Genomic DNA, 26,565 nt, shown 5'->3' on the forward strand with positions numbered 1-26,565 from the left:
TTTGGGGTCTGTGCAATTGGGATAAAGAAAGATCACACAGCATCTCGCAATACGATATCACAGTTTGTTTCTGCGATTCCGCTGTCCCTTTTTTTTATGACTGAGTGTATTTTATTGAGTTTTCCAATGTGTAACAATGTTACATTTAAGTTAAACACAAAAAAACATGTATATGGCTGCATAAAGGCTACAATAGTATGTAAAAAATATATATATATATACTTATATTAATGATGCACATTAAAAGGTACTTTAACAGAAAAACTACAATAAGCAATAAAATACAATTAAGGTATTTGAGTCCTATTGTTGCCTTATTATTATTAGACTCTCTTAAAATTAGAGGTGTGATGGTGTGGGTGCAGAAAAGGATATATTGTCTTTAAAAGTCTTTAAAATTTGTTTTATTAAAGAGCTGCAAACATTTACATTTACAGAGCTACAAACTTTACATTTATTTATATTTGTTTCTGCTTAAATCACTTTAATTCATTAATTATACATGTTTATTTACATGGTTGTACTTACAACTCCTAATTCTTGGCTATATGGCTAAGTAATTCATAATACAAACTTGATTTTAATAGAAGCATCCAAAAATGTCAAAAACTAAGCATACTATTATAAAAAATATAAAAAATATTTATACAAGACAATGACTTGCAACCATGATTTATTTGAAGTCGTATTGTCGTCTAAGTCGTCTAACATTAGTGCAGTTTTGCCCACAAGGGCTACCTTCCCATGAGAATTCAGGTCTATCTTAAATATTGAGATATTAATGCTTGTTAGTCATTTCTGTTTGAAATATTTAGTTTCCAGCTAACAGAAAACATTAGAAGAACGTTTAGCAATATTTTAAACAACATTGCAGAAACAGTCTTCCAGGAATGTTTAAAACAATCATGTGACATAATAAATGATTTGAATCACAACATTATTAGAACGTTTCTCACATTATGTCTCCAGCTAAACAAATACTAAACATGGAAACCTTAAAAGTAACATTTCCAAAGCTAAAAATTGAAACATTGAAACAAGTGAAATTGCAGCATTGGTACCAGAACGTTTAAAAGTGTCAGATAAAAAAAAGAACATCCAGAAAGTTTGACAGATTGAACATTCTAAGAACATTAACTGTAACATTCGTAAAATGTTCTACTAACAGCAAAATGTTGAATGCTGATACCTGTGACTCTAAACCTCCTCACCGACTCTCCTTCGCTTCATCACGCATGTTGTTACGAAAGCTATCAGACACGCCCCCATGGTTACGGCGCAGACCGAGACCACGATGGTGGTCAGGTTCAGGCCTGGGTTTGAAATTGCAGGAGGTCGAGGAGTGGGGATGAAGCTTGTGACCCGAGCGATGTTAGATACTTCAGACTTTGCCGTGTTGTTGTTCTCTGCCAGAAGAGCGAAGAACAGGGTGGTGCCGTTCTCGATCTTGATATCCAGCAGGAAGTGTTGATGTTCGGCTGAACCTGCTTCTTGTGGCTGGAGTTCAGACGTGTTCAACCGATTAGCATTTGTGAAATTCTGAATCACCTCCAGACTTTCACTCCATCTAATTTCATAGGATGTGGCTTAAAGGGAAAAAGGAAGTACAGTTATTGAGGTGTGCTTTTTTGCAATTAGTTAGTGTGTTTGAAAAGTAGGACAATTTAAGATAAAGCATTAGCTAAGCACCTTGAACCTGACACACACATAGGACTAAAATTTCATTTAAATTATAAAATGCTTAAAAATAAGACACAAATATTAAACCATAATATATAAAACAAAAATAATTTGAACAAATTTTGATCAATGCTGATTGAGTTGCTTAGCAGTTAACCCCAATCTTTTGGCATCCAGAGACTGTAAACCTATATTATTAATGTTTTATATTTATTTAATATTTATACCCTTATTGATGGGGTACTATATTTTCTTAAGGTTTTGACTAATCCATCTGTGGTCATAAAAATTGTATTATCGCTTGCTTAATACTATCAAGTACTGAATGAATTGCCATATTATTGTGTTTTCTCAAGAGTTTCTCAAAGTTATATACATATAAGTTATATATATATATATATATATATATATTTACATATTTATATATATATATATATTTTTTTTCTATGACAAAAAAAAAATTCTGAAGAATGTATTCTATAATTCTATAATTTATAATTAAATTCTATAATTTTAGCCTTGTATTTAAAGTAAACACCATCTCGTATTTAAAGTAAATGCTCCTGCAGTGGATCATAACATAGCTAGATGTGGAAACCTGGGTGGGTCACATGCTTTTTTTGGTATAATTGCTCGGTCCATTGCTGTGCCCAAGGGAATATCCACAAGGCTAAGCCGCCCTCTGGCGGTCAGGAGGCATGAAATAGAACAAAACATTGTTACTCCAGAACCACAGCTTTAAACACTGAAGCTTTTCCAGTGTATCTGAGACGAGTGGTATTATCGTGTTTAATTAGAGAAGCAGAATCTACGCTGTTCTATGCTGTATTATATCGATATGTATGGAAGCCCATTCCCGCCACCTAAAAAAATTAAAAATAATCCAGCACATTTTTTAAAATTATTATTTAGTTATAAAGCCTTATGTACAGTCATTACTGACTTTAAGTGAAGTGAGTTTTCATATGCTTTTTAAGCATGAAGTAAATTGTATTGTGCCTCACTGTAATGTCTTATAGAGCATTATGAGTGCTCTTTACTGGCTTTAAGTGAAGTGTGTTTTAAACGTGAAGTAAATGTTATTATGCCTTACTGTAGGCATTTGAAAATGCATTTGAAAACACACTTCACTTAAAGCCAATAACAAGCACTCAATGCTCTATAAGACATTATAGTGAGGCATAATAAAATTTACTTAAAGTATGAAAACTCACTTCACTTAAAGTCAGTGATGACTGCACAGAAGGCTTTATAATGTGTTATGTACTTATATAAAAGCTTAATTTAAAAGATCATAGCTGCATATTATAATGCATTATACCAAAAATCTGTATTTTAGTGCATTACAACACTACATTGTACAATGTTTTTTTTATGGACAGGTATTATAAGCCATTATTAGCCCTTTCTTTATAAACCTATATACTTGTAGTTTATAATTTGTTATGAATGTCGCTGTAAGTACTTATGAGTTATTACAAAGCCTTTTTATAGTCATTATAATGTATTACACATGTCATATAATGCATTATGAATGCATTCCTAAGGCATTATGAATACAGTGTTCATAGGAAGTGTTACCGCTTTTTCCTTATTATAAGTTTCAGTGGGAGAGAAAACCCAAATTACAGGAAAGTGTTTTTATAATGTAGACTCGATTGGTTCTTCAGTTAGCTACATTAGCATTGTGGCTCTAGGGTAACACGGTGCTGCTAGTTTTAGTGTGTCCTGCTTTTCGCCTTCATGAGGGCTTGTTAATTGATTAGTTATTTGTTAGTTGATTAGTTGAATCAGGTGTGCTGTAATTAGTATAAAACAGTGACCGTATATAGGACTGATAATGCTTACGTTCTCTTTATCTGCCTTTTAAAGCTCTAACCCAGGCTACACTGCTCAACATTACCAAACTGAGAATGGGTTTCATCTCTTGCCATACCAGTGATCATCTAAAAAAGAAGGATAATAATCCAAAACGTAATCCATCCGGTGCTCTACAGCCCATCCTTGATAGGCTACCTGCATTCTGAGCTGCTGTGCTATGATGTCAATTCAGTGTGCTGTAGCATTACCCAAAAGCTAGCATTATTTTAATTACGACTCCTAAACAATCTCGTAATTCAGCGAACTCAGAATAAACATACAGAGTTCTGAACATTATTTACCACAGAATGTAATAGAGAAGACGCCTGTTCATTCCGGCCATTGAGAAATTCAGACTCCAAATATGGGCATAAACAAATATGGCGCTGACTACAAAATGACGACACGGCTGCAGTGGTCTATATTTTAGGTAGCCCCCGCCAGGCAACGCCCATGGTGTACAATATTTACCTGTCCCCTCATCATAGATTTCTCCTGGAGCCGTCCACTTGAGAAGCACAGCGTTGTTCTGGAATTCGGCACTCAGGTCTCGGATTCTGTTTGGAGGGAAGTTGGGAGTAACATCTGATGCGACCTTCACCACAAAGCTCTCTCCAGTGGCTATTCTGCTGAAGCTGCCCACATTCGCCGGCTCCACGTTTACTGGTGGCTTCGGGGGGTTCATTTCTACTTTACCTGAAGAGAATTTAGAATCTTAGAATCTTAGGCTACGTTCACAAAGCAGGTACATGTGGTTCAAATCTGATCCGAAAATCATACCCATGTGATAAAGATCTGTATGTAGCAGTGTGAATAGCAAAAACATACTGACTCTGACATTTTTTATTTAGATTTGGAATCAAATACATATTGAAATCTGATATACAATATCCAAAAAAGTGAGTACAGCCCTCATTTACATTTCAGTAAATATTTTATCATATTTGATATCTTTAATATTTTATCACACCTTATTACACACTCTTTACATCCTATACCTCCATGTTTTAGCACTAGTGGTTGGCTTGTGTAACAATTTCCTGATAATATATTCAAATGTCTAACTGTAACATTGGATTGCAGTATATTTGCAATGCAATTGCAGCTAGTAGGTGCTAAATTTTGCCATGTTCTTGTACATAAATACATTTTGGAGTCATTTATGGCCAACACTTCTGCTGCTATTAAATTGTTAGTTGGCAACAGTGCTATTTATAATATATTTCGTTGAATATTAAATCATTTTTGCTCATTGTTGAACAGCTTTGTCCAATTCATTTAAGTACTCTTAGTGAGAGATCCTCTACCCACTAAATTGAGGTGGAGTAGACTTGATTTCTTTAAGAAGCGTTAACAATTTATCACATTTCTCATATTTTTAGAAAGTTCTTTGCCATGAGGTGCCATGTTAAATATGCAGTGACCAGTATAGAAGAATTGAACCCAAAGCACAAAATTTAACAGCCTTGCTTCCCATTCACACCTGCTTTTGCTTTTTTTTTTGAAGAACGGAGCTTTATGCGTGAACAGGCTTGGTTTGAGCATAGGATCCCATAGGATCAGTATCAGTCAACGAGTCCACGAGCCCTTTTTTTTCTTGATGATGTTTAAGAAGAAGTGAGAACACTTCACTAAAATACAGTTTGAGCCTTGTAGATGTGATTAGACATCAAGGAAAATTATTTTTCTGATTGTTCCTAAAATGAATGTCCTGTAGGGTAACAAATGTTTACATAACTTACCATCCACAATATATCCAGGGACATACAGAGCACCGCTGTGTCTGCTGAGTGACAGTCTGGTGTCAATATGGTCCGTCACCCTCACTTTCAGACTGTACCTTCCGTCCCGAAGCTGTGTGAAATATCTAGAGTAGATGCCATCATCTTTGTCTTTATCGGCCGCTATAAAACAAACAAACAAAAAAACAGTTCGGTGTGTAATAACCATATTGCTAATCAGTCATTTAAAAATTATATAAAAATAATAAGACTATTTGGACAATTTATTATCTTCTGCACATTTTTACATGCGATGTAGACATTTCATCTTGGTCTCACCAACAGTTACACATAACTATGTTTCTGCAAATATTTTCAACACTTGGATATAACTTATAGTAGCAGCCAGTGTACAGTTTGTGTATCAGTATAGATTTACGGAAATTAACTCAACATACAGCCATTAATGTCTAAATATTTGCAACACAAGTAAGTACACCTCACAGTGAACTATTCAAATTGTGCAAACTGTGTCAATATTTTAACCATTATTATGACCATCATTATTATCTAAGGCTATTTTTAAAAACAGAGGTTTTTGTCTTCATTTTGGCCTTCCGTCCACACAAAATAGCATTTTTAGTCACTGAAAATGGAGCTTTTCAAAAACGCCTTCCAGGGTGGAGATTTTTGAAAAGCTCCCAGCAGAGCCGTGTGGACGGGGAAAATAGAGCTTTCTGAAAACGCTGACGTCACACAGCAAGTTTTTTGTTTAGCATTAGCTTAGAGATCAGGAGGGACTCTTTTCGGCGCAACAACAGCGAAGTCCGGCTGATCCATATAACTTCCCTTTCTGACCCAACAGCACAGAATTACCCAGAACCAGCTTTAAATGCTGTAACACGTCTTACCTGTGTAGCTGAGCTTTAATTATACTGATCCAACACCACCCTGGATATAACTTGTTGACAGACCAGCTACACCAGCAAACTCAAAATACATAATTTACTGTTACTGGAGCTCCTCATCCAGCCTGTTTCCTCCCCAGCCTCTCTGGATTTTACAGCGGGTCAGTAATGTGGGTTATAGTGATTTGTTTATAGATTCTGTTTAAGTTTATTATGCAGTGAAAAAATAAGATGTTTGGTGTTTGTGGCTCGTTGTTTTAGTAATTACATTAAGTCACGTTAAGATTCATCCTTATAACAGGCTTCAGTGGAAAGAAAACCCACATTAAGCATTTTTAAGTGTTTTAGACTCTGTGGTTCTTCAGTTAGCTGGGTTAGCTCTGTGGTTTTGGAGTAACACTGTAATGCTAGTTTTCCTGCTGCATCACTCAGCTCAACTCAGCTTAATGTTGTTAATAAATTAAAGATGGGCTGGGAAACTCAATCTGGACTCTTGTGACTTTACAAGTAAAGTAAAGTGGTTATCACGCTAGAGCAGTTAGCTCTAGCTTAAGGAACTACAAGTTCCACTGGTTCCTGTCTATGGCCAGGCGAAACAACCATAAAGAGAAAAGATGGCACGCGTTGCAACAAAATGCTGATCTTGGCACTGACCACAGTGCCTCCATACACAGATTCAATGGTTGGCACTGCCATTCTGATTCTTCATAACGTGAAATACTGGAGTTATCTGCATGCCTGACATTGTTAAACCTACCCAGCAAGTGTCATTCCTGTGCAACAATATTTTGATGATTAGTGTATTTAGTACTGTATAGGTGTGCATTCAAGACTTAAAGAGGTTTACCTGCTCCATTATCCAGAAGGTATAATTGTACTGAATGCCCAGTATCTGACTCCAGGGTGGCAGTAACATTGGCCCCAATAACAGAGCTAGAACCCTGTGTGACCTCAGCAGTAACCACTAAGGGTTTACTACCATCGCTGCTCAGCTGGTTCATCTGGGCTGTAACGAGGACTGGAAGGACGTCTTCACGAACTGCCCGACTCGTCACGGTTAAGGTCATACTCTGAGCAGTAGTTCCTGGGTTGAGGAAGCTGTATATCCAGTCTCCAGGCTGATGGGTAGAAGAGGAATTCAGAAGTCATTAAGTTTCATGTTGTGCTATAATTCCTCTTTTATATTCTACTGTGTAAGATAAAATTAATAGTCAGATATTTCAGAAACTCTGCTATACCTCTGCAGTTCCAGGAATATTTAAAGTGAGGGTCTTTGCAGCTGCGTCGTCATTGACATGAGTCTGATTGTAGACCTGCCCACTTGGTGCCTCTATGTGCACGGTGGGTGCAGTTCTTTCATAAATGACTGTGAAGGTGGTGCTGTTTCCTACAGTGCCATCTATAGGCACTGTCCCATTAAACCAATCAGCAGTATTCTTTCCAATGCTCTCGAGCTGTTTTATAAAATAATAATAAATCAGTAAAAGAGACACTCTGGCTCACAGTGTTGAGCTGTCAGGCTGTTTATTACTGTATCTCACCTGCACTGTCTGTTTAATAGGATCTCCATCTGAAAATGAAAATGAGGAGAAGGCCTCCACCAGCTGGTTGGAGAGCAAATCATCATTGGCTACGATAAACTTTCCCTCTAAAAAAAAAATGCATTTTATATCAAACTAAGGAAATGCATAAAGAGTATTTGAATATTGCAATTTTATAAGTACAGGCTGTAGTTCTGTATCTGTTTCTCTACATACGTTATTATTCTTCTCCTTTCACTCTGTTCTTTAATACTCAGAACCCCACAGGAGAGAAACCCACCACAGAGCAGCTATTATTATTTTGGTGGTGGGTCGTTATCTTCAGCACTGCAGTGCACCATGCTAATCAGTGCTAATCACTGCAGTGCTATATATTTGAATTCATATTTTATTAAGTAGTTTATTAGCTAATTAATAATATTAATAAACTAAGTTTATTCAAAAACCCTTTAAAAACGGTATCAACATTACAGTGAATTATTATCTGTACCTGTTTGATCTGCCATGGTTTTTAGAATGACATCGGCACTCGGACCAAGTGCTAAAGTATTGATAATTGCACCACTGTTGACTGCGTCCTGAAAACAACTTTTAATGTCATCTGTTGCTTCACCGTCCGTCAGAAAAATCACATCATCTCCTATTGTGTCTCCATCATCTGCCTTAAGCACCTGAAATACCAAAAATGCCTCGCTTTAGTTGGTTTTCTTCAATGCATTGACTCCTGGTCCTGATTAGTTGGTCTCTTATTTTTAGAGCTGCATATATATATATATATATATATATATATATATATATATATATTACTTACCTCAAAGCTTTTCAGAAGTCCTTTACACATATATGTCCATCCATCTGCAACTTTTGGCAGGGTTTTGATTAAAGCGTCTCTTGAGTCTTTTCCCTCTATTTTAGTGAGACGACTTCTAATTTGTGCTTCAGTACTAAACTGAACAATGCCCACATAAGCCCCCTCCTCCACAATATTGCTGAGGAACAGTGCAGCTGCTTGCTCCTGTCGAAGTATTCTACCACCCTTTAAACCAAACAAATCACATAGAAATATTAGACCATTTTATAGACATTCTTTCACAGTTACAGAACAACACACACACATATATATATATATATATACATATATATATATATATATATATATATATATATATGTATATATATATATATATGTATATATATATATATACACTCCGCTTAAAGTTTGGGATCACTTGCAAAAAAAACACATTTTCATGCAATTCACAAACAATATTGTCCATTTCACAATTAATTTATCAGATGATTTTTAAAGAATAAAAATTTTGTATTAAGGCCTATTTTTGTATAGAGGCCTATTTTGCATATAGTCCTATTATCAGCCATTATCAGTCCTCTGACTAAATCTCCTGGTATGCCAGTCAATCCAAGTTAAGAATGTTATTAGGCTAATTGGTTCTTATGACATCCTTGCTCAATTGTAATGCACAGCTGTAAACGTTATACTAATAAATGAGCAACATTGTAGGTTAGTTTAGTATCTGAAGCATCAGCAATTGTTGGCTTGCTTACAGGCTCAAAATGGTCAGAAAAAAGAAATCTTTCTTTAGAGACCAGTCAGTCCATTGTTGGGTTTAGGAAGGAAGGCAACTCAGTGCGAGATATTGCAGAGAAACTGAAAATATTTTACCATGCTGTTAACGACTACCTTTGAAGAGTGAAACAAACCGGCTCTAACAATGACAGAAAAAGGAGTGGGAGGCCCCGATGCACAACTGTGCAAGAAGATCAATATCTTGTGTGCAGTTTGAGAGAAAGACACCTCAAAAGCTGTCAAATGATAGTGTCGGCATCAACGGTCAGGAGGCAACTTCAGGATGCTGGACTTCATGGCAGATTTGCCAAGAAAAAGCCATACCTCACACTGGCCAATAAAAAGTAAAGACTGCGAAGGGCCAAAGAGAAAAGACATTGGACACTGGAAGATTGAAAGAAGGTGTTGTGGACAGATGAGTTCAAGTTTGACGTCTTTGTCTCAAACAATTGTGAGGCGCAGAACCAATGAAAAGATGCATGACCAATGTTTAATGTCATCTATCAAGCATGGTGGAGGCAGCGTGATGGTCTGGGGCTGCTTTGGAGGTGGTAAATAAGATTTGTTCAGAGTGGAAGGGAAGAAAGAAGGTTACCACAAGATTTTGCATTGCCATGCCATACCCTGTGTACAGCACTTGATTGGGGCCAATTTTATTCTACAACAGGAAAATGACCCCAAACACATCTTAAAATTGTGTCAGCAATATTTAAGAAATAAGGAGTCAGCCGGAATTCTGACTGTAATGGAGTGGATCAGCACAGTCTCCGGATCTGAACCATGTTGAGCTGTTGTGGGAGCAGCTTAAGTGTATGGTACGGAGGAAGACTGCATAAAGCCAATCCATGTTGTGGGAGATGCTACAGGAAGCATGGAGTGAAGTCACATCAGATTACCTCGAAAAGTTGACAGCTAGAGTCTGCCAGGCTGTAATTGCTGCAAAAGGTGGCTTCTTTGATGAATGCAAATTTTGAAGTACACAGTCATCATTTTCTTTAAAATCAATATTTCTTACTCTGACAATGTCTGCAAGTCCTGTTTATTTGCTTTATTTCATAATCTTAAGTGTGTTACATTAAAAAACAAGAAAATTTCACTGTGATTCCAAACATTTGAGCGGTAGGGGTGTAACAGTCAAGACCTTTAGGTAACACTTTATAATACTGTTCCATAGTTAATAGGTAACTAAGCAGTAACTAATTAATAGTGCTGCATTAACACCTAAATATTTTCTATTAACTACCAGGGAGTACTGAATAATTACTCAGTATATAGTACTGAACTAATGATTATAGTAGTTCACTATTAACTCCACAATAATTACTGAGACTTACATATCTCCCAGAGAACTACTTACTAATGATGTCTTCTTTATAATAACTACTTATTAATTACTGCTCAAATCAACATTAACTACTGAAAACCCTTACATCCCACCTGGGGAACTATAGATCTAAATCAGTCTACACAAACAATTATTCTATCAGTGGTGATATTAAAGGCATATTTGAGTGACACCATTTGTAGTAGTAGTAACCTTAATTACCTTATTATCATCATTATCTTCCAAATATTAGCAACATATAGTAAAATACTACAGTGTGTCGTAATCTGCTTAAACCCCATTTTTAAAAGAAAAAAAATAATAAAAAAATAACGTAATATTATTACATAGTAGACATTATTTATGTTCTTATTTATGACTTACATATCTCCCAGAGAACTACTTACTAATGATGTCTTCTTTATAATAACTACTTATTAATTACTGCTCAAATCAACATTAATTACTGAAAACCCCTACATGCCACCTGGGGAACTATAGATCTAAATCAGGCATATTTGAGTTAAATGCATAATAATTGAAGGCATATTTGAATTAAGCAAGTGACACCATTTGTAGTAGTGGTAACCTTAATTACCTTATTATCCTCAGTTCCTTCCTAATATTAGCAACATATAGTAAAATACTTCAGTGTGTATTACTCTGCTTAACCATCATTTTTGGAAGAAAAAAACAACATTATAACGTAATATTATTTCATAGAAGACATTGATGAAAGTTCTCCAGAAGGCATCTAAGACTCTAAGAATGACTGTAAGACAGTAATAATGTAACAATCATTGCTTTAATACTAGGTATCAGCCTTATAAAAGTGCATCTTCAGTGTTTGCAGTCTCACAGAGATTTATTTAACTGCGCATTATTAGGGTAATTACGGTAATTTCACAGCGGACGCAGCTCTCCTGGTCCTTCGTGTAAATTCTCTGCTGTGCTGCTGCTGCTGCTGCTGGAGGAGGATTAAGAGAAACTCTGCTGCTTTCATATTTCTGTATTTGATTGAAAATAAACTAGTAATCAAGATATTGAGATCTTTTCCAGCTTATTTTACCCCCGGATCAGAGGAGGACTCTTTGTGGGTTGTTAACCAGCTTTAGGATGTGTGTTAGCTAGCTAAGTTAGCTAGGTTATGTGTGTGTTAGTTAGCTAGTTTAAATGTGTGTTAGTTAGCTAATTTAAATGTGTGTTAGTTAGCTAGGTTATGTGTGTGTTAGTTAGCTAATTTAAATGTGTGTTAGTTAGCTAGGTTATGTGTGTGTTAGTTAGCTAGTTTAAATGTGTGTTAGTTAGCTAGGTTATGTGTGTTCGTTTGCTAGCTAAGTTAACTTTTATGTGTGGGTTAGTTAGCTAGGTTATATGTGTGTTAGCAAGTTAAATGCGTGTGTGTTAGTTAGCTAGGTTAAATGTGTGTAAGTTAGCAAGCTAAGTTAGCTAGGGGAAATGTGTGTGTGTTAGCTAGGTTATTTGTGTTAGCTAGGTTAAATGTGTGTGTGTTAGTTAACTAGGTTAAATGTGTGTGTGTTAGTTAGCTAGGTTAAATGTGTGTTATTAGGGTTCAAGCACCGAAGGTGCGTAGAACCCTATTGTTTTTGCTAAGATTTTTCTTCTTATTATTAGGGGTTCGAGCACGTAGTGCTAGAAACCCTATTGTAATTGTTCTGATTATTATAGTTCTTATTCTTTTTCTGCCATAGAAGTGATTGGGCAGAAGAAACCGTAAGGCCTACAGGGCTGAGACTTGGTCATATGGTAGTACTTCTCACCGCTACTCAGATTCAAAAGATGAGCCCGATCGGCCTCAAGGGGGCGCTATGGCGAAGGTCAACGCGTTTGGCCTCGTAACTCCTACGCCCTGATAGCTAGAGCAAAAATTCTTGCATTATATGATTCCTTGGTTAATGGCAAATCAAAAAGGTCAATAGAACCACTAAGCTCCGCCCACTTAGATTTTTTGCTATTTAGCATAATATGCAAAACCTACTTTTGAGAACTTGTCCTAGGGTCATTGACCAGTCCTGTCATATTTGGTGTCAAACAACTCAGCAGAGGCCCAACCTCAATAATTATCGAAAAAATTGTGAAATTTGTAAACAATATGGCCGCCATATGCAAATTAATCTTACCGTGGCACACCCAAATTTACTCTAACAGCTGTAACTTTTGAATGCTTAAACCTACACTAATGCCACTTTACAACTTTGATGCCAACATGAATCTGAGGTAGCCCGTCAATCTGTGTAGACATACGCCCCCAGGGGGCGGAGCCAAAGCTAAAAATCTGTTTCTCAGGAACCGTACAAGCTATGAAGCTCTCCTTTGGCATGTATCATCTATGGCCTATGTCCTAATGTTTTACAGAAGGAAAATTTGATATGCAATTTTTTGCAATCGTTATTAGCCAATCAGATTCCAGCAAGCTTTTGACAGGCTAAACAATGACCAATCAGGACGATACTTATACCCTACATGTATCTCAGGGCCTTCTATCATCCATTAAAATATGGCGTTGATTGGCCTCAAGGGGGCGCTATAGCAGAAAATCAGTTATATCTAAAGGTACAAGTGGCCTAGGCTTGTTATTCTTTTTTAGTTGTATACTTTGTAATTACATGTGTTTACCAAAAATGCAAAGATTTTCATCAGTGGCCAAAAGAGAAAATTGGTCTTTTCGAACTTGTCTTTAAGTCCTTAATCAATCAAAACAAATTTGGTCTTGATGCAATCTTGAGACCCTGTAGGTAAATAATTATCAAAAAAATCTTGACATTTTAACAACTTGAGGCCCATAAACCTTGATCAAACATGTACGTGAAAGCCTTTTCAGAGTTATTTGGCCAAAACTCTGTCAAAGTTTAAAACATGCCAAAACTGTTGAAGCTACTAATTAACAATGACATTTGAAGTACATGTGCCAAGTATGAGCCAAATAAGTCTTCAGTAGGCTCTACAGTGAAAAAATAACTATTTTCAATTTATTCTATTTATCGCTATTTTCCAACCTAAATGGACAGAAGACAGGAACCTTTCACCGTATCAACACACAAATTTATGCACATATATAGACTGATAATCTGATCTTGATTGCAAATTTTCAGCCAAATCGGACATGTTTTGCCTCTACAACGGCTGGAAAACTACAGCGATTTTGTAGGCCTCAAGCCTGTATTATCGCTTTTTTTCAAATCTAAATGGACAGAAGTCAGGAACCTTTGATCCTATCGACACAGAAATTGACATACATATATAGACTGATATTGTGATCTTGATTGCAAATTTTGAGCCAAATCAGATATTTTTTGCCTCTAATATGGCCAAAGAGCAACAGCCATTTTGTAAGCCATAAGCCTGTATTATCGCTTTTTTCAAGCCTAAATGGACAGAAGTCAGGAACCTTTGACCCTATCAACACACAAATTTACACACATATATATACAGACCACTTGATCATGAGTACCAATTTGGAGCCCAATCGGACTTTTCTTCTCTTTTTAATAAATAGAAACACACTGATAGGGAATGTTCTGTCTTTCTGATAGAGTGATAGATTTCCAGCAGGTTATATGTGGTCTCTTGCTGCGCTCTGGTGGTCATTTGGTGAAACAGCTACAGGTGAATTATTCTAAATTAAAGCTCTGCTGAACTTATTCAATCTTGCTTGTCTTGCTTAATTGAAGATCTTTATCCTTCTTGGTCATGCTAGTCAGCCACCTGGGTCATTCTTGTTTATGCTCCACCCACTTAATTTTTTTTTTTTTTGCATAATATGCAAAACTTACTTTTGAGATCTTGTCCTTGGCTCCTTGACCAATCATGACATGTTTGGAGTCAAACAGTTCAGCAGAGCTTACTCCTCAATAATTATAAAAAAAATCTTTACATTTATAAACAATATGGCCGCCATATGCAAATGAGTTCTACCATGGTGCAGTAAAATGTCTTTAACACTTATAACTTTTGAATGCTTAACCTGACACTAATACCACTTCAGTCCTTTGATCATTACATGATTCTCAGATACCCTGTCAGTATAAGTAGACATACACCCCCCCAGGGGGCGGGGCCAATGCTCGATAGCTGTTTCTCTAGAACCATACAAGCTATCAAGGTCATCCTAGCCAATTATCATCTATGGCCCATGCACTAATGGTACACCAAATGAAAATTTGATATGGACACTTTTGTGGTCACTATTAGCCAATCACATTCCAGCAAGCTTTTAACAGGCGGAATGTTAATCAGGTCAAAACTTATACACTATATACGGGTTATTTATATGCCCTTTTTATGCCTTGTGTTTTTTCAATTTAAGAACTGAATTTGTTTCACCAAATGCCCACTAGAGTGCAGTAAGACACCACATAAAACCTGATGAACACTACAGCTCAATTTATCAATGCTTTTCAACTAGTTTACTCACACCACTCATCTAGCATTGCCATTATGGTCTTTATGGTCACGCTGGTCACCCAGCTTGGTTATGCTGGCCATCCAGCTTGGTCATGCTGGCCATTCACATTGGTCATTATGGTCCTGCTGGTCATTCAGCTTTGTCCTCATAGTAATGGTGGTCTTCCAGCTTGGTCATACTGGCCAACCACCTTTGCCATGCTGGTCATCCAGTTTGGTCATTATGGTCTTCCAGCTTGGTCAATATGGTCAACAAGTTTGTCATCCAGATTAGTCATGCTGGTAATCTAGCTTGGTCTTCACGGTCATGCTGGTCATCCTCATCCAGTTTGGCGATGCCGGTCAACCGGCAACATGTTTTAAGCCTAACTGGCCTCCAGGGGTCTCTTTGCCTGTAACGCTCGAACCCCGTAAATCGCCGCTTGCGGCTATATTTATTATTATTATTATTATTATTATTATTATTATTATTCTTTTTCTCCTGTAAAAACAGTTGTGCAGCCTAAACCGTAAGTCATAGAGAAATGAAACTTGGTAGGTAGATGTAGGATCAGTGCATCTCGGTGGACAACAAAAATGGCACCGATTGGTCAAGTGGTGGCGCTATAAACAAGGAAATTCATTTTTCACAATTTTCTCAATAACTCAAAAACCATAAGACCTACATTCAAAATTCTTTTTTTGATGGATTCCTTGGGTCAATACCAACAACTTTCCAATTTGGACCATGCACTTCCGTCTATATAGATTTTGTGCTAATTTGCATAATATGCAAAACCTACTTTTGCAAACTAGTCCTAGGAATTTTGACCAATCCTGGCATGTTTGGTATCAAAACACTCGTGAGAGCATGCGCTTCAATATTCATTAAGAAAAAGTTGAAATATGTAAACAATATGGCCGCCATATGCAAATTAGTCCTTCCGGATATATGCCCCATTCACTTCAAGAGGTAAATTTGGAGCACTGTTTCTCAGCAACCGTGCAACCTAGCAAGTTGAAACTTTGCATGCAGAATCTATCATACAGCCTCTAAAGGATGTTCAAAGGGCAACTTAATCAATCAACATGGCTGAACACCATCAGCCAATCAGCATTCAGCAGACATTTTGGCAGGCTGAATGTTGCCCAATCTGGATGATATTTGGCAGTTATGTTCAGGTGGAGACACTGTAGTGACCTGCAAAGTGCTGAAACAATCCGCCCACTGGGGGGCGCTGTTCCAAAAAAACGAGTATATGTCAATCATGCTGTACTATTTTGACATCTAATTGTTTTTGCCATATTTAGTACAGTGGCTCTGACAAATTTCTCAATACAACTATGTTTAAAAAGTGCTTTGTTCATTCATAATTGCTAATTGTTTGAAAATAGCTATATTGAAACTACTCTCTGGATATTTGGCCTATCACCTCCATTTCAGTCTTGCTGCACACTGTAGAGTCTCTAGGTAAATGTTCATTAAAAACATTTGTGAAAATTTCACATACAATACTCTCCAGGCATCAAGCAATCTGTGCGTCCTTGGAATTTCTAACCTAAATCGCTGTAACTCTGCAGTATTTGCTGTAATCTCAATGTTAAAGACCTCTGTACAATATCACTCTGATGAAGCACCATTTAATACAGAACTAGATTAAGAATAACTTGACATTACATGTCATATCAGAACATTCACTCCTTTGTGCCTCTTCTCAACATTAATAACAGGTGAAAGACTTTTGATCATTTTAAATGTGACAGAATGTCTCCAATTGTGTTAGACCTTCTTACACATCACCATCCTATGCTCTAGTAGGCACCATTGTGCTAGTTGGTGCTTGATGAAGCGCCATTTAATTCAGAACTAGATTTATAATAACTTCGTAATTACATGTCATATCAGAACATTCACTCCTTTGTGTTAATTTAAACTTGTTTGGTCAAACATTTCAGCTTGTTCTGCAAAGGTTCAAAGGTCAATCTGAATACCACTTTGTGAACATTCTGGTTGAAGCCACCTGATCAATACCAATAACATGTAGACACCTTTTGACTAGTTCTAACTCACTTAATGAATATCCTACAAAGTTCACTAGATTTACATGTGAATTTAAGCACTGATCAGGTTGAAAGGCCTCTGCTCAACATTAATAACAGGTGAAAAACTTGATAATTTCTAAATGTGACAGGGCATCTCCAATCATATTAGACCTTCTTACACATCACCATTCAATGCTCCAGTAGGCACCATTGTGCAAGTTGGTGCTTGAACCCGATGATTGCCGCTTGCGGCTATATTTATTATTATTATTATTATTATTATTATTATTATTAATGTATATTTCCCTTTATAATACTGTGACATGATCTGCAGTAACTCCTAAAGAAGAACACAGTAACTCCTCAGTAATTAGTAATTAGTTAACATGTTTCTCACTTTATAATACCGTGACATGATCTGCAGTAACTCCTCAGTAATTAGTAATTAGTTACCATGTTTCTCACTTTATAATACTGTGACATGATCTACAGTAACTCCTAAAGAAGAACACAGTAACTCCTCAGTCATTAGTAATGGGTTACCATGTGCTGCTGTTAACTCCCGAAAAAAGAAGACAGGGACCCCTTATTAATTATCTATGAAGAACACAGGGATGCCTAGTCCGTTATCTAACACAAATATTTATTCATTTAAACATGATTTCCCCCAGAATAAGGATCTAGGACACAACCTACAGTAAAGCTGTATGTGAGCCATCACTTCTACTGAGCACATCTCCAGGAGGACTGAAGAAGAGCACAGGTTTAGAATAAACACCTGTAACACACTGACAGAACATTACAAAAATGGGGGTTAAGCAGACTACTGCACATTTCAGTGTGTCTAACATTTGGAAGATATTGAGCATACTAAGGTAAGTAAGGTTAATATATGATAAGTGGTGTCACCGACTTTAATATCACCACTGATAGAATAACCTGCAGCAGCAGATAAACACACTGATAGAGGCTAGGGTCCGGCGCTGTGGAATTACCGTAATTACCCTAATAATGCGCACTAAAAGTCTGTGAGACTGCAAGGCTAAAGATGTTTATAAGGTTGGTGCTGAAAATTAAAGCAGTCACCATTAAAACAAAATTGAGTACAGTCAGTCTTAGAGTCTTCTGGAGAACATAAATAATGTCTACTATGTAATAATATTACGTTATTTTTTTATTATTTTTTTTCTTTTAAAAATGGGGTTTAAGCAGATTACGACACACTGTAGTGTTTTACTATATGTTGCTAATATTTGGAAGATAATGATGATAATAAGGTAATTAAGGTTACTACTACTACAAATGGTGTCACTCAAATATGCCTTTAATATCACCACTGATAGAATAATTGTTTGTGTAGACTGATTTAGATCTATAGTTCCCCAGGTGGGATGTAAGGGTTTTCAGTAGTTAATGTTGATTTGAGCAGTACTTAATAAGTAGTTATTATAAAGAAGACATCATTAGTAAGTAGTTCTCTGGGAGATATGTAAGTCTCAGTAATTATTGTGGAGTTAATAGTGAACTACTATAATCATTAGTTCAGTACTATCTACTGAGTAATTATTCAGTACTCCCTGGTAGTTAATAGAAACTATTTAGGTGTTAATGCAGCACTATTAATTAGTTACTGCTTAGTTACTGCTTAGTTACCTATTAACTATGGAACAGTATTATAAAGTGTTACCGACCTTTACGTTACAGAAACCCCGCAGTTTGTTGTTTTGTTTTATACTCCTCTAAATGTTTATAAAAGTTTACAGTAAGCTTGCTTAGGAAGGGTAAGGACCTTGAAGACAACATCAGAGTGAGCAATAGAAGCTGGATCTTGAAAAATGCATAGGGCTGCAGCATAGGCTGAAGGAAGCAGGAGAGAAGAGAGAACCACATCTGCACCGTGCAGGAACCTCTAATTCAGGGATGGTTTGACTAGACTAAAAAGATGAATACCAGCGAGAGGTGGGGCAGAAGCCAAAGTAGAGAGAGAGAAGAAGACATCATAGACCTGGGCACAAGGTCAAAAAGCTGGGCGACCTAAGAACGTGCGGATAGAGCAAAAGCCATAGTAAAGGGGGCCAGTTGCTGGGGGGGGGGGGGGCCTGAGCAGAAACAGAGGAAAGAACAAAAGAAGCTGGGCAAAGAGAGGACGATATAAAAGGAGCAGACAGGAGCATGTGGGAGAACGGGAAGAGAAGAAAGCAAAGCAGGAAAAGACAGAGGGCCGGGCTGTTGTGGGTCTGATGGAAAAGAATCCAGGTGAGGGATGCAAGCTGCTGGACGTGGCCGAGCCGCATGGGTGGAGTAGCTGCAAAGTCATTGCAGCACCCAGCAGGTCACACAGAGGAAAAAAGGACCTTCTTGGGAACCAAACAAGCAAAAGAGATGCCTTTTGCACCTTCTGCAATTCAATGAACCTTGAACAATGGTTCATTTAGACATTGAGTAGAGTAGGGCCAGGGTTGGAAGGGGCAGTGTTTGAGAGGTCAAAGCCATAGGTTAAATGTCCTAACGAGATCCTTGCCAGGAACACTGGGCACGCTGGGCCCTGAGACAAGCCGCGACTGTGTCCAGATCCTGAGCAAGCTGCAGCTACAGAGAACACTGTGCGCAGCCTTGGAATGCTACAGGAAGTGGCAGCTGACGAGGAGGCCAGAATCTGAGCCAACCAGTTCAAGGTCCAAGGCAGCAGGAGTGACGGGTAAGCTCGAGATGGAAGTCATACGAGGTTGTTAGTCACGAGGCTAAGATGCAACTGGGAAGTATACTGTATATAGGTCTAAGGGAGAGAATCTCAGGTAACTGAGGTGGGGTTCATATCCCAAAATTGTGCTTTTCTTAACAACACTTAAATTCAAATATTCTGGAAGACATCCCTTCAAAAACATTACAGTAATACCAGAAGACCAGTAGCATGTTCATTCCTCCTTGGATTAAATTGGTCCACTTTTTAGTTAGTTTAGTATTTTAGGTGTAAGAATATTAAACTATTATACAAACTATTTTACTTTGATTGTAATTTCGTACTGCAGCTATATCAAAAATGAACTTACAGATTAGCTTTTGGTTTACTAGTTATATATATATATATATATATATAAACCCCAATTTTTTGTATATAACACAGCAACACTTACTGTAGAGTTCAGAAGATAGATTATCTTTTATTTATGCTGAAGTTTATGCTCTCTCTTTCTCTTACTCTCTCTCTTTCTTTCTCTGACAACCTTATATAACTCTCTTACATCCTCTGAAGACATTTCCCTCAGCAATTTCTGACTGAGCACACGCTCTCTCTCTCTCTCTCTCTCTCTCTTTGGCTGAACATAACCTTGAATCTGAAACGAGGCCACATCACACCCGCCCAGTTTAAAATGATTCTGTCGCATGCTCAGAGCAATTACCCATTCTCACCAGAGAGGGCCCTAAATCCCCCAAATCCCAACATTTATGGACATCAGCTTTAAGTACCAGCATTCAAAAAAAATATCATGATTTTTTTTTTCTAACCAGTGTACTCACTTTTATCACTGTAACAATCATGTGGTCTTGCTTCAGAAAGGTATTCATTTCACATTGTAACTTACGGCCATGCTTCCAGAGACATCGAGAATAAGGCAGATGACCCGATTTCTCCTCTGGACCACTCTGAATGTTGGAGGTGATGGAGACGGTACAGGGGTTAAGGTCTGAAGGGCGGCACTGTCCACAGAATGTTTATAAATGACAGAACGGGTAGATCTGAAGTTACATTCTATGTTCTGCCGGTTCGGAGCTTCAGTGTTGTGTTCTTCATCTCCACAAAACGTGTTCACCTGCAGCCAGAGTTACAGTCTTACTAACTTCAACTTAATTATGCTTCTTGTTATACAAACGTTGACATGGTTACAGTTTTATAGGTTTATTGCTGTATTTTAACAATAAAAGATTAACATCATATTGACTCAGAAGTTCAACTTACAGAATCTAGGCTTTGAATGTACATGATTGAAGCGTTTGTTTGTTGATATTTATCTGGAAGGAACTGGCATCCCTCAGTGGGTAAACCAGTTTTTGGATCATTGTAGCAAAGCAGAGGATTTCCATTAACCACTTCAACCAACTTGCCAGCAATCCTCCCACTACATCTGAAATAAACATATTCAGAACAGGTTATATGTGAGTATGCAAAATTTGTAGAATTTTGTCACCCCAAAACCACAAAGTTAAATGTATTTATTGTGATTTTACATGACAGACCAACACAGCACATAAGTGTGAACAGCTCAAGTGTGAACTGGAACAAAAATGATACATGGTTTTCGAAATTTTAATCAAATAAAAATCTCAAAAGTGTGAGTGTAACAGCAAAAGTTTACTCTGAAATCCCTAAATAAATTCCAGTGCGAATCAATCGCCTTCAAAAGTCACTTAAAGGACCAATATGTAACTAATTTTCAGTAGTAAATGATAAAATGATCAGGATGTATCATCAGATATTAAGGAAACATGTTGAGTGGAAGCACTGGCAGCTCTTGTCAGCAGGGCTTCAGTAGTACGTTCCTATTTTAAGTGTTCACTCCGTCCCGGAGTTTGTGTAAGTTTTGTCCTCTGACTTCTCCTGCTGCTCAATCCCCAACACTAACTCCACCCTCCGAGGTTGCCAGCTTGTAACACTATGCTACAGCGATCGGTGCTGCAGCAAAGCAGCTAGCAGGGCTGCTTCAGTTAAACCTCAGCTGCTACACAACTTAAAAAGCCTCAGCTTGTCTCAAAAAAGCTCAGTGACCAAAGAAGGAATAAAACAAGAGTAAATTTTGGCAGTGAGTAAATATTGGCAGTATGTGCCCCGCCTCGTGTATTTTACACGAGGCAGCGCTGCGGTCGTCTGTGCCCCGCGCAAGGCAGCGCTGCCTCGTGTAAAATACAGTTAATATAACTCTAAATACAGATTACAATAGTGACAAGAGTTTAGAATTGCTGTATTTCTCCTCTCGCTCATAATCTAAGTTCTCTGCCTCTCCTACTACTCTAAACTTTGTGTAGATTGTGTAGATTCAGCCTGCTGAATTTGGCAACCCAAGGTAGTTTCGTGGCTGGGCAAGGGTGGGCGAGGCAGACTACACTCTTTGGTGTTTTGAAATTTGACTGCTGTAGCCACATGCTAGTTCTCAGTTCATACAGAATGTACTGTGGCGTGAGGAGGCGAGGGAGTTGTGGGTCCACCCCACGCAGGAGCGCTCAGCCCTGTCTGTCCCAGCTGGTCTGCATCAGGACTGATTAAACAGCCAGCTGGGACAGGCATATAAACTCAGCCTCAGCCCACACTCAAAAAAGACTTTGGACTGGGGAGCTGAGAGCTGAGGCTGCACGAACCTAAAAAGCTAAAGAATCTCTACAGACTCTAGAGCCCCACTGGGCTGGAGTTATGTTTTAAATTATTTTGTCTGTGTTCTCTGTGTGCTTTCTCCTTCTGGGTCACAGTGGTCCCGCCCCTAACCCCAGGGGCCAACCACAGTACCTTTAATTGGTAAATAGATCCAGCTGCGTGTGATGGAAAACCATGTTTTATTTTTTAATTCCACTTCACAATTATGTGCTACTTTGTGTTGGTATATTACCTAAAATCTCAATAAAATACAGTAAAGTTTGTGATCCTAAGGTGATGAAATATGAAAAAGTTCAAGGGATATGAATACTTTTGCAGTGAAATAGTGAAAGACTAGCCCAGTGCACATTTTGTTGTTGATTTGATTGGATCTACAGTATGTGCACATTAATCAACATGTATGGCCCACAGAGGTTAAACAAACCGCCCTGATCAAGATCCAAATTCTATATTAGCTGTGAATCAACCAAACAGCATTTTTATCTTTACCACAAAAAAATAAAACACAATAAAATCATAGATTTAAAAAATAGGCAAGTAATATAGTCAACACCACCTGTGCACAGTTCTCACTCAGAGAAACCTCTTCAGAAATATAACCTTTCTAGAAGCTGTTCTTACCTTGTGTGTTCAATCTCTTGATTTTTGGACCAGTAGAATGGCTCTTTCTTATTGTACTCATCAAACACCCCCCATCTCAGATGAGCCCATTCATGAACAAAGACCACTCCTGCAAAATCAGAAAACAAAAGATAATATTTATGCCAATAATTACTGAATCCAGGGTTGCATTACTGTAATAACACTTTAATTTCAGCAGCTTCTGAGCAACATGAACATAAATATGGACTAAATTCTCACCTCTCGGCCCATAACTTTTGAGAAAGCTGTCGTCCAGGAGGAAGTTTGGGGTGAGGTGAACGTACTCCCCCTCTTCCCCACAGCCTTTCATCTGTTTAGTGTACGGCTCATCAATGAAAGCTGGGTGTGGGCGACTAATGATTATATTGGCCTATAATTAGAATCAGAATCAAAAACAAACATTCTTATATAAAGTCATGATAAAAACAATATTTTGGGATGTCTCAGTGAGTGTATGTACTCTTAACTGGAGTATTCTGGGATGTCTCAGTGAGTGTGTATATACTCTTAACCGGAGTATTCTGTGATGTCTCAGTGAGTGTATATACTCTTAACCGGAGTATTCTGTGATGTCTCAGTGAGTGTATATACTCTTAACCGGAGTATTCTGGGATGTCTCGGTGTGTGTATATACTTTTAACCGGAGTATTCGGAGATGTCTCAATGTGTGTATATACTCTTAACCGGAGTATTCTGGGATGTCTCGGTGTGTGTATATTTTTAACCGGAGTATTCGGAGATGTCTCAATGTGTGTATATACTCTTAACCGGAGTATTCTGAGATGTCTCAGTGCTAGTATATACTCTTAACCGGAGTATTCTGGGATGTCTCGGTGTGTATATATTTTTAACCGGAGTATTCGGAGATGTCTCAATGTGTGTATATACTCTTAACCGGAGTATTCTGAGATGTCTCAGTGCTAGTATATACTCTTAACCGGAGTATTCTGGGATGTCTCAGTGCGTGTATATACTCCTAACCGGAGTATTCTGGGATGTCTCAGTGAGTGTATATACTCTTAACCAGAGTATTTTGTGATGTCTCAGTGAGTGTATATACTCTTAACCGGAGTATTCTGGGATGTCTCAGTGCGTGTATATACTCTTAACCGGAGTATTCTGGGATGTCTCAGTGCGTGTATATACTCCTAACCGGAGTATTCCGGGATGTCTCAGTGCGTGTATATACTCCTAACCGGAGTATTCTGGAATGTCTCAGTGCGTGTATATACTCTTCACCGGAGTATTCTGGGATGTCTCAGTGCGTGTATATACTCTTAACCGGAGTATTCTGGGATGTCTCAGTGCGTGTATATACTCTTAACCGGAGTATTCTGGGATGTCTCAGTGTGTGTATATACTCTTAACCGGTGTATTCTGGGATGTCTCGGTGCGTGTATATACTTTTAACCGGAGTATTCGGAGATGTCTCAATGTGTGTATATACTCTTAACCGGAGTATTCTGGGATGTCTCAGTGTGTGTATATACTCTTCACCGGAGTATTCTGGGATGTCTCAGTGCGTGTATATACTCTTAACCGGAGTATTCTGCCATGTCTCAGTGAGTGTATATACTCTTAACCGGAGTATTCTGGGATGTCTCAGTGCGTGTATGTACTCTGTGAGTATTTTTAGGCTGTAGTCTGCTGCTTACCCCGGCTAGCACTGCTGGAGCAGCATTAGCATTAGCCGCTAACTGCGCTAAGCTTTAGCCTATTCGCTGTTCAGAGGTGAGTTTATTGGACAGTAGTCTGCGTGTTTCCCATGTTAAAACAAGCTATGTTTGACGAACCGCTAGCTGATGACCCTGGCTTAGCGGAACACTCAATGTAACCGGAGTATTCTGGGATGTCTCAGTGTGTGTATGCTCTTAACCGAAGTATTCCGGGATATCTCAGTGAGTGTATATACTCTTAACCGAAGTATTCCGGGATATCTCAGTGAGTGTATATACTCTTAACCGGAGTATTCCGGGATATCTCAGTGAGTGTATATACTCTTAAATGGAGTATTCTGGAATGCTTCAGTGTGTGTATATACTCCTAAATGGAGTATTCTAGGATGTATCAGTGAGTGTATATACTCTTAAATGGAGTATTCTGGGATGCTTCAGTGTGTGTATGTATTCTGGGATGTCTCAGTCTGTGCATCAGTAAAAACATGTAGTGGAAATAAGTGAGTAGAAATGCCGTCCAAAAACTTCCAGCTGCTTTATGATCATATTGCAGCTTGATGTGTTAAAAAAATCTGCGGCGTGAAGTTCAGGTTTTATATGATGTTTATGTCAGGTCTTTTTCTGTAAGTTTATTGGCTGGTTGCCAAGTAAAACTTTATTGTCTGAATGAGTTTTCTTTTTGTATCATCTGATTGCCCAAGTTCATAAAAAAGACATTATACAGATACTGAAGTGTATATAAACACAGTGTTATTACTTTTATAATAACTATAAAGTACATTATCTATACTATATGCTGCTAAAAACAGTCTGCACATTACTGATTAAAATATTGTACCTTATCGTAGGTTTCTCTTCTTGCTTTCTCGTAAGATCCATTCCAGTTTGGTGGTACTAGTATTTTCACCTCCTTAATAAACACCTTGTTGTCTAAAGCTTGGTGCAGATATTCTGATCCGTCTGTAATCATTATCTAAACAGTTTAGAAAAGGAGACAAAATAATCTTTCAATCAGATTATGCTCTCATGTATAGTATAATTAATATGTAACATATGGAATATACAGTATGTATAAAAAGGTACCTTGATTCGATTGATGAGCTCATCATTCTGAGGTACAGCTGGGTTGATGGCTATAAGAAGGTCAGTGTATCCATTTCCATCCAGTTTAATTCCTATAGCAGCTCCCAGAGCGCTGAGAACCAGCAACACCACAGCAACCACTCTCACCATGACTGCAGAACTAGCTGAAACACAGAGCACGGAGTGGGAGCTTTATTTCAGAGGTTTATGATCACCTTCTGTCATTATAGGGCCATTACTGAAAACCTGGTTGGGAAAACACCTTTATAATTGTATGTTATTGACCACTTAGCTTTATTTCTTGTCATAAATTCCGTACAAGCAAACAAGTGTAGATAAGGCTTTATAAATCTGCGCCACTCCCTCACAAACTGCTGAACACAGTTTGCCAAGTTTGAGTTTTCACACCTGTGCACCACTTTTCACATTATTATGCAATTTTTTTTTCAGATTGTCCTAAATGGTTAATTCAAATCACAGTTAGTAAAATTGAGTAATGAAATGAAATTTTATTAAACAGACCTACCAATGATAACAGTATTTTCTTTAAAAAAACTCAAAATGCACTGTAGCAAATATTTTAAACAAAAAAATACTAAACATTTTATAGGTTGTTTATAGGTATAAAATGGTAATCTGTTGAATTTGCAGATTTTGAAGAGGTCACATTTACTGAACAGGCCAAGTTACATATTAACATAGGACCCATTCTATGATGTTGATGTCTTTA

General features: G+C 37.7%; 1 protein-coding gene across 1 annotated transcript; it reads right to left on the reverse strand.

The window, feature by feature from the left end:
• Window positions 1-402: 402 nt before the first annotated feature.
• LOC103031123 (calcium-activated chloride channel regulator 3A-1-like) lies at window positions 403-26,028 on the reverse strand. The gene is made up of 14 exons (XM_049466913.1): window positions 25,836-26,028; window positions 25,591-25,725; window positions 23,296-23,446; window positions 23,056-23,164; window positions 21,028-21,193; window positions 20,654-20,881; window positions 8,522-8,746; window positions 8,201-8,381; window positions 7,711-7,817; window positions 7,408-7,623; window positions 7,017-7,287; window positions 5,283-5,444; window positions 4,012-4,236; window positions 403-1,586 (listed from the first exon to the last, which is right to left on the reverse strand). The coding sequence occupies exons 1-14, from the start codon at window positions 25,983-25,985 to the stop codon at window positions 1,198-1,200; spliced, it is 2,715 nt and encodes a 904-aa protein (XP_049322870.1). The 5' UTR covers window positions 25,986-26,028; the 3' UTR covers window positions 403-1,197.
• Window positions 26,029-26,565: the final 537 nt, after the last annotated feature.

Source organism: Astyanax mexicanus, chromosome 18 (assembly GCF_023375975.1).
Source record: "Astyanax mexicanus isolate ESR-SI-001 chromosome 18, AstMex3_surface, whole genome shotgun sequence".
Lineage (NCBI taxonomy): Eukaryota > Metazoa > Chordata > Actinopteri > Characiformes > Acestrorhamphidae > Astyanax > Astyanax mexicanus.